At 57.3% G+C, this 19,399-nt stretch overlaps 2 protein-coding genes across 13 annotated transcripts in view; one reads left to right on the top strand and one right to left on the bottom strand.

Annotated features, from left to right (window-relative positions):
- CTNND1 (catenin delta 1) overlaps positions 1-13,989 on the top strand; it is a 32,833-nt gene extending 18,844 nt beyond the window's left edge. For 4 of the 8 annotated variants that reach the window (XM_052810795.1, XM_052810794.1, XM_052810793.1 and 1 more), the window contains 15 exons: positions 113-645; positions 4,713-5,176; positions 5,287-5,470; positions 5,767-5,884; positions 6,560-6,713; positions 7,115-7,132; positions 7,387-7,455; positions 8,934-9,061; positions 9,640-9,790; positions 10,057-10,249; positions 10,356-10,470; positions 11,047-11,134; positions 11,457-11,504; positions 11,639-11,736; positions 11,892-12,156. In XM_052810795.1, the coding sequence (XP_052666755.1) occupies positions 113-645; positions 4,713-5,176; positions 5,287-5,470; positions 5,767-5,884; positions 6,560-6,713; positions 7,115-7,132; positions 7,387-7,455; positions 8,934-9,061; positions 9,640-9,790; positions 10,057-10,249; positions 10,356-10,470; positions 11,047-11,134; positions 11,457-11,504; positions 11,639-11,736; positions 11,892-11,996 (2,466 nt within the window). In that variant the 3' untranslated portion in view covers positions 11,997-12,156. The other 4 variants (XM_052810798.1, XM_052810799.1, XM_052810796.1 and 1 more) reach the window with 4 other exon arrangements.
- A 961-nt stretch (positions 13,990-14,950) lies between these two features.
- On the bottom strand, positions 14,951-18,448 carry LPXN (leupaxin). Of its 5 annotated transcripts, XM_052811833.1 has the most exons (9): positions 18,320-18,448; positions 17,319-17,467; positions 17,126-17,181; positions 16,656-16,761; positions 16,413-16,568; positions 16,149-16,322; positions 15,998-16,079; positions 15,633-15,781; positions 14,951-15,548 (listed from the first exon to the last, which is right to left on the bottom strand). In XM_052811833.1, exons 1-9 carry the CDS (start codon positions 18,330-18,332, stop codon positions 15,282-15,284), a joined length of 1,152 nt encoding a protein of 383 aa, XP_052667793.1. In that variant the 5' UTR covers positions 18,333-18,448; the 3' UTR covers positions 14,951-15,281. The 5 variants fall into 5 exon arrangements, with proteins under 5 accessions (XP_052667793.1, XP_052667790.1, XP_052667794.1 ...); XM_052811830.1 differs by having other exon boundaries at positions 16,413-16,761; XM_052811834.1 differs by lacking the exon at positions 15,633-15,781 and having other exon boundaries at positions 16,413-16,761.
- Positions 18,449-19,399: the final 951 nt, after the last annotated feature.

Below are 19,399 nucleotides of genomic sequence, written 5' to 3' on the forward strand. Positions count from 1 at the left end.
AATGGGGTGTGAAATCTGCTTGGAGTAAGGTGCTAGGCTGGAAGGATAATCTAGGGACGCAGAGGTGTGGTGGATTTCCTCATGAGAGTGTGTCCTGCATCCATTCCTCTAGGTGAAGAAAGTGGTGAAGACAGTGACCACCCGGACAGTGCAGCAGGTGCCAGTGGGGCCTGATGGGTTACCGTTGGAAACCTCCCCCGTCACCAGCAACTACGTCCAGACCATGGACAGGAACTTCCGCAAGAATGGCAATGGGGGCCCCGGCGGCTATCTGAGCCAGCCAGGCACAGCCACCCTTCCTCGAAACTACCACTACCCCGACGGCTACAGCCGCCCCTATGAGGACGGCTACCCGGGCAGTGATCACAGCTACGGCAGCCTGTCCCGTGTCACCCGCATTGATGAGCGTTACCGCCCCTCCATGGACACCTACCGGGCCCCCAGCCGTCAGGACATCTATGGCCCCCAGCCTCAAGTGCGTGTCGGGGGCAGCAACATGGACCTCAACCATTTCCACCCTGAGCCGTACGGCCTGGAGGATGACCAACGCAGTGTGGGCTTTGAAGATGTGGACTACGGGCTTATGTCGGACTACGGCACAGCCAGGCGGGCAGGGACCCCGTCTGATCCTCGGCGACGGCTCAGGTATGTGGCAGGAGGCACTGGGGTGGGGGATGCTATGGGGGTCCCTTTGACTTCACCCTCTTTGGAGGAAGGAGAACAGCAGAGACAATACCATGAGCTGAGTCACATGCGGCTCGTGCAGGAGAAAACTTGCATCCGCTTCTAATTGTCTGCTTAATTGGTGGTTAAAACTCAGTGCTAATTGAGCCAGTCGTCCTGCAGCGAGGAGTTCCACTGGGTGGTTGGATGTAGCTCCAGGCCCTTCCCTCTCTGTGCCACCCGTTCTGCTAGTGAGATGGCAGGCTCATCTGCGCTGCCCCAGCCTGGCGTATCCTTCTGGGAACCATGCCTGATGCGGGCTGTGTGGCACAGCCCCGCATCAGAAGCAGCAGCAGCCCTGTGATTGTGCTGTGGCTGAGCTGAGAGCGGCCCCGGGGAGCAGCGCTGAGCCCAGGGCTGGGGTGAGCGAGGCTCAGCCCTGAGTGCCCCGGGGAGCGTTCCTGCAGCCCGGCCCGGCCCTTGTGCAGGGTGGGAGAAGCTGCTCAACCTGTTCGGCAGTAGCAGCTTCTCCCCCTCATTTGTCTGGGTGATCTGCGGCTCCTCCAGCCTGACTGCTGAGCAACTGCCCCACCAGGCTGCGGCTGCCCTTGGGCAGCCAGAGCAGGGTCTTGGTGGCCCTTTAACTCCCCTGCCAGACATGCGGCCAGGCATCTTGGGATGTTACGTGCCTGAGGCTGTGACTCCTGTAGACTGGTGTCTTGTGCCAGCTGTGTCTCTTGCACAAACACTGCTGCTGCCTGCTTACGCCTCTCAGCCTGCTCTGCTTGCTGCCTGGGTTGTCAAGCGGGGTTTTGGGGAGGTGCTAGAGGGTGGCTCAGAGGGTGGTGAGGTAGGAATAGAGCGAGGGGCTGAGCCTGGGTTCCAGAGATGAGGAGGGGGTTGTGTCGGCAAGCTAGGATGGATGTACATCTCCTGAGTGTCCCGGGGTGGGGGAAGATGGGTAAGGCTGAGCACAGCCTGCTTAAGCTCCTAGGGCATAAAACAGAGGCAGGAGGGAGAGACCCGAGGGAAGGGAGGCTGTTGTCAGCCCCTGCTGGAGATCTGCCCATCTCGAGGCATGTACTGTAAATCCATGGTAGCCCCTGGCTGCTGAAGGGACTGAAGGAGGAGCTTTGTCTGTCCTTTTGGCTTGTGCCAGCACAAGTGTTTCTGTTACTGTGCTGAACCAGTCAGGGCGGTTGTTCACCCAGATGATTTCCTTGGCCTGCCTCACCTTGTGAAGTTTGTGCCGGCTAGAGGAGGGCAGGCGAGGCTGCTGGCCCTGCTGCCTGCACAGACTCAAGCAGCCTGTGAGAAGCCAGTGTTAGCAGTTTTGAGCACATGGCTGTCATGGTGAGCACCTCGGGCAGAAAGGATTAAGCAGGCATGTCTGACCTGTGGCTGCTTCGCTCCAGCCTGGGGCTGCAGAGGGAGTGAATGCCAGCCAAGGCAGAAACCTCTGGCTTGCAAACCTTCCCTGGGTTCATGTCCTGCTCAGCATGGGGGGGCAGGAGCCCTCCCTGGATGGCCTGAACTGCTTGGGCTTTGAGACCCTGAGTCTGCTCTGCTGGGCTGGATGGTGTCTGTGCTCCTCCTGCCCCTCAAGATCTTGGAGAACTGGAGTTACAGGAGCCAGGTGTGGAGCCAGGTGCAAGAGCTGCAGCTAAGTGGGAGACTGGGGGACTTGGGTCGCAACAGAGGGAGAAGGTCCTACTTCAAGCATGGCCAAGGGGCAGCCCTGGTGGAGATGTCACCTTGTCCTGCAGGGAAGGTGCAGGGTATGGAAGGTGGGTTCGTGTGGCCTGTGAGCAGGTTCTCCCTCCCCAGCAAGATGGATAAAGATCACAGCAATCTGTGGAATCCAGGCGCTGTTGAGCTTGGCTTGTCCCCTGCCTTCTCAGTTACCATCTGCACTCAGCCACCTGGCTTGCAGGAATGGGAACAGGTGAGATCAGCATCCCCCCACCTCAGATGTCTGTCTTGAGCAGGGGCCTGCCTGTTAATTACTTCCTTCAGGGAGACAGCTTGCCAGGCGTACAGGAGATGGAGCACGTTGAACTGAGACATGCAGCAAGTGCTGGCTACCATTGGCCACAAAGCGTGCGAGTCCCCTCTCCTGTGGCTCTTCTCAAAGCTCCCTCTCAGCAGGGGAAGAGGGAAGGGGGGTTCAGTGGCAGTGCAGGTTGTGATCCCCCCCCCTGTCTCCCCAGCCCCATCTCACCTGGAAGGGCAGGGTGGGATCCAGCACTGAATGACCCTCATGGCTGGGCAGAAGCTCCCTTTCGGGGCGTGTGAGTCTTGGCATGGGAGCAAGGTCAGCTGCTGGCTGTGTTGACAAGCTTCGGGTGGCTTGTTTGCAGTGCTGGCACTCGCCTGTGTCTTGCTCCTGCCTTGTCCTGCTGTGGGGGATGGTGGTGGTGGTTGGCATGGTGCACTGAGCACCGTGTCCTGCAGCAGCGCGGAGCGACTCCCCGGAGCAGCCGGACTCCTTGGCATCTCTTAGTAGCCAGGCCATGTGGCAAGCAGCGCATTTCCCTGTTGGGACATGCTGAAAGCCAGCTTCGAAGCCCACTGCCACCACCCGCGGTGGTGCCCTGCGGGCAGCTCTGCAGCAGCACCCGGTGGGGACGTGGCTGTGGAAGTGGCTGCCACCCAGAGCCGGTGGTTTTGGCGAGTCCTGTACCAGAGGCTGTAGGGGAAGTGGTGGTGTAGGGAGCAGAACCTGCTGCCATCCTTCATTGCAACTTTCCCTGCCTGCTCAGGGGCAGGGGGCTGCCTGCACCAGATTTGGGAGCTCATAAGGTGGCTGAGCAGTCCCTGTGGCAGATATGAGCCAGAGGATGCTACCTCATCTTGGACCTTGGTTGTGCGTCCTTGGTTGTGTGTTCTTAATGCCCTGGCATGGCAGGGGTGACAGCAGTAGTCAGGCCCCTCCATTTAAGTGCCAAGTCCCCTCCCATCCCTTTCAGTTGGAAATCACTGGATTCTTCTGCTTGGGTGGGGGGAAGGATTATATTGCCAGCGACTACAAAAATAGGGTGAGAATCTGGGATTTTGTGTTAAATGTCACCTTGGTGCATGGGTGACTAGTTGTACTTTCTTTCAGCTTCCATGTGCTTGGTGGGGCTCATTCCCAGTGCTGCTAGGTCTGTGGGTGAACCACTCTTCACCAGGAGAGGGGGTGTGGGACCACAGCTCTTCCCTGGGTCTGAGCTGGGAGCAGTGAGGTTGATCCCTGGAGCCTGGCTGTCTCTTGATGCCTGACTAAGCCTGTCCCCTGGGCAGCAGTGCAACTTGTGTGTATCGCTGGGCACCTGCAGGCAAAAGAGTTTGAGCCCCATCTTGGGTAAAAACCTGCTCTATCCATGATGCTCTGAAACAATGGCAGTGGCTTGGTCTGGCAGCAGCTCGTGTGTCCTGGACTACTACAGGAGAGCCGCGGTAATGGGGGTGCAGTGTTGGATACAGCCAGACAGTGCAGCAGAGAACTGGGTGCCCTGAAGCTGGACTCTGGGTGCTTGCTGTACCCATGCAGTGCTGGTGTAATGGGCCTGGGGAACTCCTGGGTGACTTGCTCTCCCAGCAGTCTGTTGTGGTATTAACTTGCCCTCTAGTGGCTGCGAGCCCAAATGTTTTTCTGTGCCTCTGGGGCTGGCTTCTGCCTCCGTGGAGGTTATGCAGAGGTTATCCAGCCTCTGACCCAAAGCTAAACCCAGTGGGTGAGTGGGAAGGGACTGGAATAGTTGTTGAGACTGCCTTCTCCTGGTGAACAGCCGCCTGCTTCTGGAGCAGGCCTGGGGATGCATGGGGGGTGGCCTTCTGCAGCTACGGACTCCAGCTGGACCCTGTGTGGGGAGCAGGAAGGTGCCCCCACACCGCTCTGCTGCCTGGCTCCCAGCCCTTGATGGGAGTCTGCCCGATGCACTCCAGCAGGGTAGTGGTGACTAGACGCTGTGTGCGCTTCAGCCTGTCTTCTGCTGAATTGGAGGGGGTGCAGCATCCCCCCCAGGTTTAGGGCTCGCACTGACACCTGCTGTCTTCTCTCCTAGGAGCTATGAAGACATGCTGGTGGATGAAGTGGCCCCCGACCGGTACTACTGGGCCCCTCTGGCTCAGCACGAGCGGGGTAGCTTGGCTAGTCTGGACAGCCTGCGGAAGGGAGGTCCGGCCCCGGGTAACTGGCGCCAGCCAGAGCTGCCGGAGGTAATAGCCATGCTGAGCTTCCGTCTGGATGCTGTCAAGTCCAATGCAGCTGCCTACCTGCAGCACCTGTGCTACCGTAACGACAAGGTGAAGACAGAGGTGCGCAAGCTGAAGGGCATTCCTGTGCTGGTGGGGTTGTTAGACCACCCCAAGAAAGAGGTTCACTATGGTGCCTGTGGAGCCCTCAAAAACATCTCTTTCGGCAAGGACCAAGACAATAAGATTGCCATCAAGAACTGCGATGGGGTACCTGCTCTGGTGCGCCTGTTGCGGAAGGCCCATGACATGGACCTCACAGAGGTCATCACAGGTAATGGCTCCAGGGAGGAGAGGAGGGGCTAGTCTGTTGGGTGAGGGATGCACAGTGAGTTTTTAAGCCCACATGGTCTGACTGATCACCTACTGCTTGTGGCATTGCAGGAACACTGTGGAACCTGTCCTCGCATGACTCCATCAAGATGGCCATTGTGGATCACGCACTACATGCTCTGACTGATGAGGTTGTCATTCCCCGCTCAGGCTGGGAGCGGGAACCCAATGAGGACTCAAAACCCCGCCATATCGAGTGGGAGTCGGTGCTCACCAACACCGCTGGCTGCCTTAGGTATGGGAGGGGGGCTGCCAGCTGCTGGCAGAGAGCTGGTGTGGGTTGGGGCTGCCGTAATGCTCCTTCCTGGCTGTTCCTGGTAGCTTTCTGGGACTAGACCTGCCAAAGGAGGTCTGTGGAGGAGCTGCTTTCCTAGGACAGCTACTGGTGATGCAGTCCTTGATTTTGGAGGAGTTTCTCTCAGTGGAGGGGAGCTACAGGAACTTTTCTCTGGTTTGAGCTCTGCTGGGTGTGGGCTGCTCCTTGCCTGCCCTCAACTGTCTCTCCCATGATGGTTCTCTCCTGCCTGCCAGGAATGTGAGCTCAGAGCGGAGTGAGGCCCGTCGGAAGCTGCGGGAATGTGATGGGCTGGTGGATGCCCTGATCTACATAGTCCAGTCTGAGATCGGCCAGAAGGACTCGGACAGCAAGGTACCACAGTGGGGGTGTTGTCCAGGCACATGTAGAGTTCTGCCCTTGTCAACCAGCTCTAGCAGTGCTCTGCTGTTCGTGGTGGCTGAAACTGGGTTTATCCCAAGATGGGTGAAGAATGGACGGGGGGAATCTTCACCAGGGAGGGATTTGGTCTGACGGGACTGGGTCGGGAAAATCCAGTCCAGGCTCATGCCTTTCCACGATCTCTGCTTGGGAAGAGAGCGCCTGTGTGGGGTGTGACCTGTGTACTGTTTGACCAGGAGGTGTCTAGCACTCAGCCAGCAGTTTGCAGTAGGAATGTTGGCCCCCCAACAGGGGTCTAGCGGTGTCGCTTGTCCTCATGCTGGTATCCGCTGACTCAGGGCTCCCTGATCTGCCTTGACGAGGCGTTGGCTTCAATTTTCCTTGAGCCTTTCCTTGGACCTTTCGTGCTTATGGCAGAGATATTTTTTTGGCTCAGCAGAGTATGAGCTCATGCCTGCAGAATTGGCCATGCCTGCTTTGGGATGGGGGTATGCTCCAGCTCCATCTGAGATGGAGCTACATATCCCCTGGTCCCAGTTCGGACCCCCTTGACCTGGCTCTGGGTTGCAAGATGTGATGGGGCCCTTGGTCAGAGACATAGGATGGGCATGTGCTGCTCCAGGTCAAACTATCTGGCTTTCTCTCTAGCTGGTGGAGAACTGTGTGTGTCTGCTGAGAAACTTGTCCTACCAAGTCCACCGTGAGATCCCCCATGCTGAGCGTTACCAGGAGACACCTCTGGCCCCGGCCAACAATGCTGGGCCCCATGCTGCGAGCTGCTTTGGTGCCAAGAAGGGCAAAGGTTCGTTGGGTGGTAGCAGCATGGAGGGAGGTGGAATGAAGACAGATCTACTACACTGAAGCTTGAGGGTGGTCTGGGGTCTCTGTGCTCCTACTCTGGCATCTCTTGTGTGAAGGTTAAACTGCAGCTTTCTCTGGAGATGCACTGGTCTGTGCCTCCCCTGGCTTTGGGAGCTACTGCTTGGCTTACCCAAAGCATTTGACACAAGCTAATGGTGGGTTTCTGTGGTGGTGGGTTGGTGATGGATAGATGTCCACTAACTCCACACCTTCCCTTTTTTCCTGTGTTGCCCCTTCCCCTTCTCTTTGCTTTCTTGCCAAATGATCTGCCCCATGATGCTGTCGGCACTTCTCTCCTCCTGCCTCCCCTCTCTCCTGTCCTTCTCTCCGCTTCGCCAATAGACGAATGGTTCTCCAGAGGTGAGTGCGCTCTTGGTTTTAATTTTTCTGTGGTTTGACTGGGTGCTTTCTCTAGCTCTCTTTGTCCCGCCCTCAGCTGGGCATGTATTGCCTGCAGTGTGGCTAATGCCCTTGATGTCCCCTCCTGGGACATGCTGGTAGCTTAGCTTCAGCTCATCTCTGGGCTTGTTCTTGTAGCAAGTGGCAAAGAGCTGTTGGGCTGAGATGGGTGGGGAGACGAGGTGTCTTATGCCTCTCTGCTTGCCCTTTGAAAGGTAAAAAGCTCCCAGAAGACCCTGGTGCCGATACAGTGGATTTTCCCAAAAGAACAACTCCAGCCAAAGGTATGTTCCTCTGTGTTTGCACAGGGCTTGGGTGTGCAGGGCTGCTTTTCCACAAGCAGTCCAGTAGAGGAGTGAGCAGAGTTGATATCCCATTGAAGTGAGCCTCTCAAATGGGCAGAGGCTTGGTTTGGAGGAGGTATGTTTCTGGTTGCCCAGCTGCCTGTTAAAACACTAGCTCTGCCACAGACAGCTGTGAGGATGCTTGTTGTGCTTGGGGGAGGTCAGCGCTGCCTCAAGATGGGCTTCCTAGGGCTGCAGAGGGAACTATTGCCCTGGGGACTGAGGGACAGCATGGTGACACAGCCCTAGGAAGGGTAGCCTTCTATGGTGGTCTCAGACTTCTCAGCACAATTGCCCTCTTGCCTGCTTTTCTCTCCTGGGCATGAAGAACAGGCAGGATTTAAAGCCAAAAAAATCTGCCTTAAAGTGTTCTCCAGCATGAGCATGAGGAAGGGTCATTCCAAGAAGCCTCTGGGGACCAGCGTCTTGCTGCCTAGAGGGCTATGAATCACAGCCCCTCTCTGGCTGGCCAAGCAGTGGGCATTAGCCTAGGGTTTGAGTTAAGCTCCTTCTGCCCCAAAACACCCCGTGGTTCCTGGGAGGACCCTGGCACTCCCAGGGGCATGAAGAGTTGAGCTAGAAGAATCACAAGGAAACTTAAGACAGACCTGACCTTGTGAGCAGCTCAAATACGTGGTGGTGGCTCCTCAGGCGGACATGGGCTGTGGGAAGAGTCAGCACCTGTCTCTGGTGGAAGCCCGAGAAGCCACCTGCTCTGTCTTTAGGGGCTGGGGACATCCCTTACCACAGCTGAGGACAGAGAACAAGATGGAAAACCCAGCCTCACAACTGTAAACTGCAGTCTCACTGCTGCTTTACAAGTCACTTCTGGGCATATGTTTCCATGGAAAAGAGTTAACGCTTGAAGGCCTGATCCCTGCCCTGCTTGCGAGGGTACTGGAGAGCTGGGGACCTGGTGCTTTCAGTCTTTGAGGATGAGCTGAACCCAAGCTTCTTCAATGTGGCGTTGGTGGCCACTTGCTTGGGGTGTTTCCCCTTCCTCCTGCTGAGACTGCAGGCTGAGTCTTTTGCTGCCACAGTGCCTGGCTGCCAAGTTTGCTGCCCCACCGTGTGCCATTACCTGGGTTGGGTACTTCTCAGGCAGGTGTTGTACTGAAATTGAGGTCTCCTTGCTGATGACAGCAGTGCTGCGGCTCAGCCTAAACTGCTCCTGAGCTGCAGCGGTGCATTGGGGACTGTGGGCAGCAGCCATGGCATCCCTGATCAGGGCTGGTGCTGGGGGCTGGGGTTTCTGGTGGTGTGGGACAGCCTGACCCACTCTGTACCAAGGATGCAGCCTCCAGGGAGCAGTGAGCCTGGGTAAAATCTTCCAGCCTCATCTGCACAGCAGTGCTCCTTTGAATTAGTCAAATGCTAGCAGAGCCCTTAAGTCCTTCCTACCTGTGTTCTTCTGGCAGGCTACGAGCTCCTCTTCCAGCCAGAAGTGGTCCGGATATACATCTCACTTCTAAAGGAAAGCAAGACTCCAGCCATCCTAGAGGCTTCGGCAGGAGCCATTCAGAACCTGTGCGCTGGCAGTTGGACGGTGAGTGCCTTGTGGAGCTGGCCGTGTCCACATTCATCTGTGTTGCAGGGAAGGGGGCCTTGGGGAACAGGGAGCGTCACCTTTGGGGTACCAGCAGAGCTGTAGATGGCCCAGGCTCTACTGTTTCAGACTGTTCACTTTGTGCATGGCTCACTACCCAAGAAGATACCGTTCAGCAGCCCAGTTCAGGTGTGGAACAGGTATCTCCTGTGCTCTTGAAGGGCTCTGTGCTGCCTGCCAGCTGTGTCTTCCCAAGGGCTGCCTGTCTGTGTCCCTGCCTGCAGCTGGCTCCCTGCCAGTCCTTCCCTTCTGTATGCTGGAGGCAGGGGATGAAGGTTTGGGGCTGCTCTACAGCCCCTTTACCTGCATTCTCTTGGTGTTTATGGAAAGACTGTCAGGGAAATCTTGCTTGCCTGGCCTGCAGGGGGGGCTTCAGGACAGGAACGGGACCTTTGCAGTCTGTCTCACTGTGGGTGAAGCCAGGACCTTCCATTCCCAAGATGAGGGTGGGTGGCAAGGCTCCCAGTGGTGTCGCCAGGAGCAGGGAGAGACTGTGGTGCTCTGCCTCTCCTCTGCAGTATGGCCGGTACATCCGCTCAGCACTGCGCCAGGAGAAGGGACTCTCTGCCATTGCTGACCTCCTGACCCACGACAGCGAGCGAGTGGTGAAAGCAGCGTCTGGAGCCCTGCGCAACCTGGCTGTCGACTTGCGTAACAAAGAGCTGATAGGTGAGGGCTGTGGAGGAGAGGATGTCATACTCTCCATAGCCATCCGGGTTAGCCAGGAACTTCTTCCTGATCTTGGCAGCTGAGGAAGTGTGTGGGCATGGCATCAGCCCCGTGCCTGTCTACTACTCCTCTCCCAGAGTGGCATGTGCTCAGCCCTGCTGAGAGGGACATCAAAATTGGTCACCTGTCCCTGATCCTTCTACAGTGATTTTTGCCTTGCAGTCCTTTTCCTCAATTGCTCATGCCCAGCTCTTTCCCCTTCCCAGGTAAACACGCCATCCCCAACCTAGTGAAGAACCTGCCTGGAGGCCAGCAGACCCCAGCCAAAAATCTCTCTGAGGACACAGTGGTGTCAGTCCTCAACACCATCAATGAAGTAATTGTAGACAACCTTGAGGCTGCCAAGAAGCTGCGGGAAACGCAGGGGATTGAGAAGTTGGTGCTGATCAACAAATCTGGGTAGGCTCTGCTTGAAGGATAATGCAAGGGGCAGAGAGGGGCTTCTCCAGGAGCTTCCTTGAGGCCGTGGGTATTTCCAAACATCTCTTCCTTCACCTCTTTCTAGGAACCGCTCAGAGAGAGAAGTCCGAGCAGCTGCCCTTGTCTTGCAGACGGTCTGGGGGTATAAAGAGCTGCGGAAGCCCCTTGAGAAGGAAGGCTGGAAGAAGTCAGATTTCCAGGTATGGGGTTGGGGGAATGGAGATGTCCTGTCATGGCTGGGGTATTAGGTAGGGTCCTCCAGCAGGGAGAAAAGTGTTCCTGGAGCTCAGCAGTACTGAATTTCAGCTCTAACCTTGCTGGTGGGATTGGAGGCCCTTGAAGGTGTCCCCTCTGCCATTTCTTAGTGGATAGCCAGCAGGAAGTCTCTGCTAAGGAAGAAACACTCTGTAAAGTGTTAAGCCCTGTGTCCCACACATAAGCGTGCAGATCTGCAGGCAGGAAAGTTTGCAGCACTAAAAGCTGCTGTGGCAGTGCTGAAGAACGAGGTTCTCCAGGGTTCGGTTTCTTTCCCAAAAGCTGGAACTGTCCTTGCTTCTTAAAGGCTGGGTGCTGCCCTGATCCAGTTCAGGCTGGCCACCTCTACTCTCTAATGTGGGTGCAGCCATGGGCTCTGGAGCACCCTCTGGTTGCTTCAGGCCCCTTGCTCAAGGGCTGTGGGGGAGGGCTCCTGGTCTTAGGGGCTGGAGGGGTGGGATGTGCTGATGGTGAAGGAATGTCTGGGCCAAGGTGTGAGTGGTCACTGTCTGATGCTCCAGGTGAACCTGAGCAATGCCTCTCGGACCCAGGGAGGCAACTCATTTGATGACAGCACCTTGCCTCTCATCGACAGGAACCAGAAAACAGGTAGGTGCCTTCCCTTTAGCACCTATCCCCACTGTCATCCTTCCACCTTGTGGGTACCCGGAACAGTTGGCCTTTGTCCCCTCCCTGCTCTTCAGCCCTAGCTTTCTTGGCAGCCACAGCTGCTCACATGAGGCCATCAATTTGGGCTCTAGATGGCTTCTCAGGGCTAGAAATGATGCATGCAGTTAACTTGGGTCCTGTAGCATCCTTGGGCCAACAGTGCTGCAGCTGGGTCTGGGTTCCTCTAGCTGGGGTAGGCAGTCGTTCCGCTGCTGCTCATGGCTGCAGGGGCTGTGTCTCATCTGTTCTCCCATGCTTCTAGACAAGAAATCCTCCCGGGAGGAGATCCAGATGAGCAACATGGCACCAGGTAGGAGAGGGACTAGAGTGGGGACATCTTGCCTCCTTGGTATGCTGAGAGGGGGGCAGAGCTCATATCTCCTTTGGGGATGTTGCTGCCTCCTGTGGAGGTGACATGACTGACTGTCCCCTCTCCTGCTCCAGACAACTATTCCACACTCAATGAGAGGGACCACAGCAGGACACTGGACCGATCTGGTGACCTTGGAGATATGGAGCCGGTGAAGGTAGCGCCATTGATGGTGAGCAGCTCTTCCTAATGAGGGAAGAGTGAGTGGGACTGGGGTGCAGGAGATGACACATCACTGTCCTGGCTGGCAGGAGGAGGGGAGAACAGGGCTCCCACAACTAACACCCCCCCACTCCATCGCCCCTACTAACCCACGTGTGTCTGCAGCAGGAGGAGGGGCAGGAATCGCAGCCTGAGGTAGAGGAAGCGGAGGAGGATGCTGCCGTGTTTTCCCCCATGTCGGTATGTCCCGCAGTGTCCTGCCCAATCTGAACAGCGGTGACAAATCCTGCTACACTGTTAGGGGTGCTTTAACCATCCAAATTCTGCTCTGATTGCTGCTGCCTGCAATTGGTGCCTGATCCACTGGGGCCATGATCACACCTCCACTGCTCGCTTGCTCTCTGGGCGTGCTAACATATCTCCCTCTCTCTCCACAGCAGAAGATCTAGCTTGATGTCCCTGCCTCCACTCAGTTTGGGTTGATAATATATTATATATATAAATATATATATATAACTCTTTGTGGTGGAATGGACTGACTTTTACCTTGTCTTATTTTTGGATTTTTTGCTGGACTGTTTGTGCCAACTAGCCAGCCAAATGACTGGGCCTGGTCCCCCAGGGGCAGCCCAGACCACTCTGCCTCCTCTAGACCGCTGCACCTCCCCATTCTGGGACATCTCGACCGATAACTCTTCCTCCCTGTCTTCCACCACCTCCTTCCTCCAGAGAGTAAAACCCTCCTGCCTGAGTCTGCCAGATCGACTGGCATGGATGCTGCAAAAGGACTCTGGATCTCTGCCTTGACCAGGAACTGCCTTCTCTCCCACACCTTCCCTCTGCTTGGAGACATCTGCAGGGACAGAGACTGGGACCTCACCGCCTTTTTTGTTTTGTTTTGGGTTTTTTGTTTTGTTGCCTATAGGATATATTTTTGTGTGGGATCACTCTCAACCAGGGCCATGGGGACAATGGGAGCATCCCTCCGTGGTGGTGGTGGGACCAGTGTGAGGGGGGGTTGGAGTCATGGGGGGGGATGAGGGGAAGGAAAAACAGCAATAACTTCTCTTGCTTTGCTCTAGATGAGGCTTTCAGGGGCATGGGAAGGGGGATCTGGCTCTCGATCCTGCAGAGGGGTCTGGATGGGGCTGCTGGCCCCCACTCAGTGACTGTGTGAGGAGGGATCCTTACGTGGGGGAAGATGGTCAGTGCGGGGGGCTTGGACTGGGTCTCCCTTCGGGGGAGGCGATGGGTCCCTGTGGAAGGAGGAGATGCAGCAAGGCTTTTGGGGAGAGGCAGGCTTCTTGAGGCACACTGTGTGCCAGGTGTGAGGAGCAGGCACTGGCAGGGCTGTATGTAGGTAGAGCCAGGATCCCCCCCCTCACCCCTGTGCACCAGCTGCCTGCAGCGGTGCCCCTCTGACTTTCTCTTGACATGTGCCTTTCTTTTGCCACTGTGAAATAGCTCTTTGAATTGTACTGTCTGGCTTCTTAGCTGGGGAAGGGGTGTTTCCTGGGCTGCCAGCAGGGCTGAGCTCTTCCCTTCCCCTCCAGGAGCCTTAACTGTCTGCAGTGGGGCTGGAAGCCTGTTTTTTGGGGGGGATCCCAGCCCCCCTGCTCTCACTGATGGGGTGCAGGGCTCTCATCTGCATCCTGTCCTGGGGAGATTGGGCTGCCACAGGAGCTGGGACAATACAAATCCTGCTCCTCCTCTCTGCTGTGGTGGTGGGGGGCACATCTAAGTGCTGTGATCTTTTGGGGAGCCCTTGGGCTCTCTGTGCAACTGGAAGCCTCTGTAGCAGGCTGCAAACTGGAGCAGGAGCCTTCCCCAGCCTGGGGCTCCCCACAAAGCGTGGGCTCACATGGGGAGCAGGGAGGCTGCAGCAGGCAGAACTGGTGCCTTGCTCCTGCCTCCTCTGCCCAGAAGCACCTCCCAGCTCTGGCTGAGCCCTTCCTGGCTCCAGCCCCACCTCAGCTCGGTTTGGTTTTGTTCTGGGGTCTAACTCTTCTCTTTCCTTTTAAATATGTAAAACACTAATTCCTTTTTTAATTTTTAATTCCAGATGAACCAAAAAAAAAGCTTCCCTCTTCTCTTTTCCCCTGCCCTGGCTCTCCTGGGCCACCCCTGGCCCTGGCAGGGAGTGGGGCTAGGGAGGAGGGGAGCAGGGAGCAGCCAGCCGTTCCTTGTCTGATTCCTGTGCACACTCTTGTAACGCTTTTAAAACAAAATGATTTTTTTATATAAATAAAGTTTTTAAAGTGTGTCTGTGTGCCTTTCACCTAAGGCTGCCACCTTGGCGTTTTTAGCTTTGCTGTTGGGACCAAGTGTCTTTTTCAGGGGCAGGGCTGTGCTCTTGAGCGTTGCTTGCTTGGCTGTGTGCGGCTCTGAAAGATGCCACTTTGACAAACCTTTTCTTGGGCTGGAGTGACATTTCCTCCTCTTTCTAGCAAAAGAATGGAGGAAAAATAAAAAGTACCAAAACTTTGTACTGAGCTCCCAATGATTTCTGCAGAGTGCTTGGGGCTGCTCAGGAGGTAGCTGAGAGCTCTCCCTAGAGCATTGGGGCTTCCTACTGGGAAGCCTTTCCATTAATTTTTCCTCTCTGGTAGCTGGTAGACTTTGTGCAAGTGAAGAAATACTATAATTTCTCCAGTGCTGAGTGCATCCTTAAAAACCTTGGCTGGGGCAGCCTTCTGGAGCAAGGGCTGTCCCTGCAGAGCATGGCTAGGCTGCAAACATGCTCGTACCTTCCTGGGGAATACCAAAGCCAGGCTGAAATGCTGTGTTAACTCACTTTGCTTTCACCTGTGTGTGCATGCGAAAATAAATACAGAAAGAAGTTCTGTAAATTTGTAGGAATACCTTTTTGGAAGCAGTTTTCTGGTTTCTGCTTCAAACCAGCTTTTTCTGTTTTGCCCTGTGGTAGTGGGATGTGGGTCTGTGGTGATGCAGGGCTGGGGTGGTGCTGATTTCCTGCATGGTGCAGCATGGCTGGAGCTGGAGCTTGAACTTAAACGGCTGCCCCAAGGAGGCCAGGGCTGGTTATGGGGGAAAGCCACCTGGGGCACTGTCAACCCTGGCTTGCAGCACCCTGGGAGATGGGGACCCAATGCGCCTGTGGGCAGTGGGGAGCACTGAGGGATGCAGCTGGCTATGGGGGGCTCCAACCCTCTTGCCTTGCCTTGCACCTTTGTCCCCAAAGCCACCAGTGAGCAGAGCAAAGGTAGGGCCAAGTGTTTTATTGCTTCAGGTTGAGGGGACAATGCCCAGGATGTGTGGCTTGGCAGGGGCAATGCCAGGAATGTCTTGGGGGTAGGGGAACAAGGAATGATTGCCTGGGATGTCTGGCTTGGCAGAGACAAGGCTGGGGACATTTGGCTCAGCAGGACCAATGCAAGGGCTGTTGATGGGTGGGAGAATACGAGGCATGTTTGGCTCAGCAGGGATGATGCCAGGGATGCCTGGCCTGGCAGGGAATATGCCAGGGATGTTGGCGATGATACCAGGGACATCCAGCCAGGTAAGAAGGGTGGCTGTATGCTGGGGGGCTGGGGGTCAGAGGAAGAGCTTGTCATGGCAGGCCCGGCAGTACATCTTGTCGCCGTGCTCACGGAAGGTGCCTTTCTGCAGCTGGCCCAGGCAGTAGGCGCAGATGAAGTGCTCGGGGTGGTACTTGCGCCCTGCAGCTGTGATGCAGCGGCCGGTCACAGGATGGCCGCAGCCGTGGCAGATGTTGCCCTGCCGCTGGTGGAAGTGCAGCTCGCAGTAGGGACGTCCCTGCAGCTCGAAGAAGGAGCCACGGGTGAAGCTGCTCAGGCACTCCTGGAGGGAAGGTGGCAGGGAAGTCTGGCACCACCTCGGGGACACACTCAGCCCGGAGTCCCCGCTGGCCCACCACCCACTTACCGTGCACACGAAGCACTCGGGGTGCCAGACGCCCTGCAGAGCTGACAGGTAATTGTCCGTTACGGGGCGGTCGCAGCCCTGGCATTTCGGGGCAAACATGGCCAGGAAGTCCTGGTGGCAGTACGGCTTCCCGCTCTGCTCATGGAAACCTGCGGGGAGGGCGTTGGGATGGGCACCCACCTGGGGGGAGGCTTGCAGTGGGGCATGGCCATGGGGGATGCCCAGGATAGGAGGTAAGGCAGGCAATAGAAAGACTGGGGGGGGCTACTGGATGGGGCGATGAGTGCAAGGGCTGGGCTATGGGTGGGATACCTGGAGTGGGGGCAATGGGGGCAGGACCCCCACACCCATCCCCTGGGACATACCGTCATCTCCGAACACCTTCCCACAGTGGGCACAGAAGAAGTGCTCGGGGTGCCAGGTCTGGTCCAGGGCCGTGAGGACTTTCTGCAGGAAGCAGCACGGTGAGGCAGCTGGTGGCGGTGGGGGGTGGCATGGGAGGCTGGGGGGGCTTACCTCGCGGATGGGGCCAGCACAGTAGGCGCAGCGGGGCGAGAAGGCCTGGTGATAGTCCTCCTCGCAGTACGCCTGCCCGCCCCGCTCAAAGAAGGGCCGGCTGCCCAATTCCTGCCCACAGCGGGCGCAGGTGAAGTGCTCAGGGTGCCAGGTTTTGCCCAGGGCTGTGAACACCTGTGAGGAGGCAGGGGCAGTGAGAGCAGCCCCAGGGGATGCCGTGAGCCAAGGGGAGAGGGGCACCAGGATGGAGGCGGGGGGGCTCACCTTGCCAGCGATGGGCTTGTGGCAGGTGGCGCAGACGCTGGCGGGGGTGGCTGTGATGCCCAGCTCCTGCAGGTCCCGGGTGAGGCTGCCCAGCATGTTGTCCAGCGAGGGCTTGGGCTCCACTGGCACTCCGGCTCCCTGCCCCACAGCCACTAGCTGCCAGGAAGGAGGGTGGTGCGGGCCAGATGAGGGCTGGGTGAGGGCCAGGCCCCCAACCTCCTTTCCCCCAGGGCCAAGGCTCACCTTACTCTGCATGTGGCCCAGGTCGGCCAAAAGCTCGTCCAGCTGCCGGGCGGCTGCCGTGGGTGGGGGCGAGGGGATCAGTGGCTGTGGGACTGGTATGGGACTGCTGGGCACGGCAGAGAGTGAGGGATGCTGTGGCTTCCGCCCCAAGGCTGGAGGGTGCCCAGGATTGAGAACCTTCCCCCCCACGAGATGTTGCCCTTTCCCCACAGGCCACAGCAGGGGATAGGGGGCCTGCCCAGGGACATGCTGGCAGGGGGTGGCTGCATGCAGCATGGAGGGGGCTGCTGGAAGCCCAGCCCTCACCCCAGCAGTGCTGCAAGGATGCAGGATACAACTCCCCCACCCCAGCTTGCAGAGGGACTATTTTTCAGGGAGATATGCAGGAGGCCAGGTGACCCCAGAGGACGTGTCCCATTGATGGAAAGGATAGCCCCAGATGGCTTTGCCCTCCCATGGTCATGTTTTACCTGTACACTGTCTCCAAAGCCTCTCCTGGAGGCTGAGCCCAAGGCGGCAGCTGCACCTAGAAGGACAAACCCTCACACCTGAGCCTGCAGGATGCTCCCCTGGCACCCTTCACTGCCAGCCTGGCAACACCACCACCCCTGTCACAAGCTGAACAGGATCTCGGCCGCCAGCCCCACCATGTTGGGGCGTTACCTTCAGGGCCACCGAGGCAAGTGGCTCACGGCCACGTGGGGCTGGGGGCCCCGCTGTGGCTGGATCCTGCTTGCAGGAACTTGGCGTCTGCAGCACGCAGTCCTTGGAGGCTGGGCGAGAGCTCTGCTCCAGTTCTGCCAGCAAGGCATCTGCACGGAGAGACCTGGGTTGGGCACTCTAGCCACTGGCTGTCATCCCTGCCTGTGCACCCCCCCAAGCAGTCTTGTGCCACTCCTGAAATCTCAGGAGCAAAAGTAGCATCACGGTAGCTTCTGCCAGCCAGGTGCCCGGGCACTGAGGGGCTGTGGTGGCCCTGAGCACCCTCACCCAGATAGATCACCATCCCCAACAGAGGATGTGCCGGCCCCACTGCACAGCCTTCCTGAAGCATGGAGGACTGCTGGCAACTCTCCCCCACACCATCTCTGGCTTACAAAGAAACATCCATCAGCTCTTAAATTCATGCCAGCACAAGCCCTGGCACGGGAGAGCTAAACTTTTGTGCTTTCTGCGTGCCCAGAGCAGCGCTTCCTACAGGGAGGGCAAAGCGCTTTCTCTTTCCACTTTTACTTCACCACGTTGGCCATCCCTTGAAATCTCACTGCCCTCACGTTGGGAAACAGGAAGGGATGTCCTGCACAGCACGGTTGCTTCCCTGATCCCGTGTCCCCCACCCAGGGCCAGGGATGATTCCCAGCAGCCTTGGACACCGGGCTGCTCAGCCCCATTGCGTGCAGCCGGGATTGCATTGCTGCTGCAGCCCATTTCCTGTCTTCAAACGCTCTCTATTTTCAACAAGGTGCTCGCTTGGCTACCTGGGCTCCATTCGTCCCCTGAGATGGGGGGAGGCACAGCAGGGAGTGCAGCTCCATTGCTGCCCCCTCTGAAGCATCCCCACCTGACCCTGAGGTAGAGGAAGGACAAGTCTCCCCCGAGCCGCTGAAGGAACGACCCCACACCATGCCTGGGCGCAGGACTGGCTCTGGAGGGGCCCAGCTTACCTAAATCCTCCATCCTGCCTCAGCATGGGGTCCCGGCAGCTGGGGAGCTGGGGCTGGTGCAGCGCCTTCAGGGTAGTGAGCTTGCAGGCTGGGCTGCGCAGGCTTTCAGTTCCGCTCTCCAGCCTTGCCTCCACCCGCCCCAGGGCTGGGGTTTGTTGCTCAGAGTTTTTCCTTTGTGGGTTGTGCACTATCCACCACGTGAGATGGGTAGCAGGCAGAAAGTGGTGGCAGAGGTTGGGGCTGGAGAGGGAAGAAACTGGCCAGCGGCTTGTCCAGGGAGCTCCTGACTCAGAAAAACATACAAGCTCCTTGGGCTTCTCAGCTGAAAGCCAGAGTGCATGTGTCCTGCAGACCCAGGCCCTTTCCAGAAGCCACCGGCCGCATGTGATGAGGGACGGCATTCCTGCACTGGGTGGAAATGCATTTGTGACACTCTGACGGAAGCAGGCACAGGACCTGTAGTGCCGGCATGCTCCAACACAGCCTTGCCTTTTGGGGGGATGCTTTTGGAGCCTCATCTCGGATTTCCAGGTAATGGCAAATCCCTTTGTGCCACTTAGAGCCAGCGTGAGCGTAAGGACTTGGCTCACTGCAGCAATGCAGATGGTGGTGGCTGTGCCACACTCTCCCTGTGTTAATGATTTGGGCCACTTAAAAGTTTCCCAGAGGTGCCATGTGTGTGGCTGCTGGGCACAGCTCAGCCCTGTCAGGCATGAGCACGTCACCACCAGCCAGGCACAACACCCAGCAGCAGACCTGAGCAGTGATCTGTGCCGGTAATTTGAGCGATTTACCCATCATTGGGACTTTTCTGCTTCTCCCAAGCCAGACAGCTTCAGTCTCTGGGCACCCCATGCAGCCATTTCAGGCGATAAGCCCACGAGCACCTGAATGTGTGTCTTGAGGCAGGAGCAATGCAGGTGTTTCTGGCAGACATACAGGTTGAGGTGGCTGTCTGCCTGCCCCCCAGATGCAGGCACAGGTCCCTCACTGTTTGGGACCATTTGGGAAGACAGCGCCACAGGTACTGCCATTATCCCTGGTGCCTCCACCAATGCCCAACTCTTATGAGGGTGATCT

The sequence above is a fragment of the Harpia harpyja genome, chromosome 16, assembly GCF_026419915.1.
Source record: "Harpia harpyja isolate bHarHar1 chromosome 16, bHarHar1 primary haplotype, whole genome shotgun sequence".
Classification (NCBI taxonomy): domain Eukaryota; kingdom Metazoa; phylum Chordata; class Aves; order Accipitriformes; family Accipitridae; genus Harpia; species Harpia harpyja.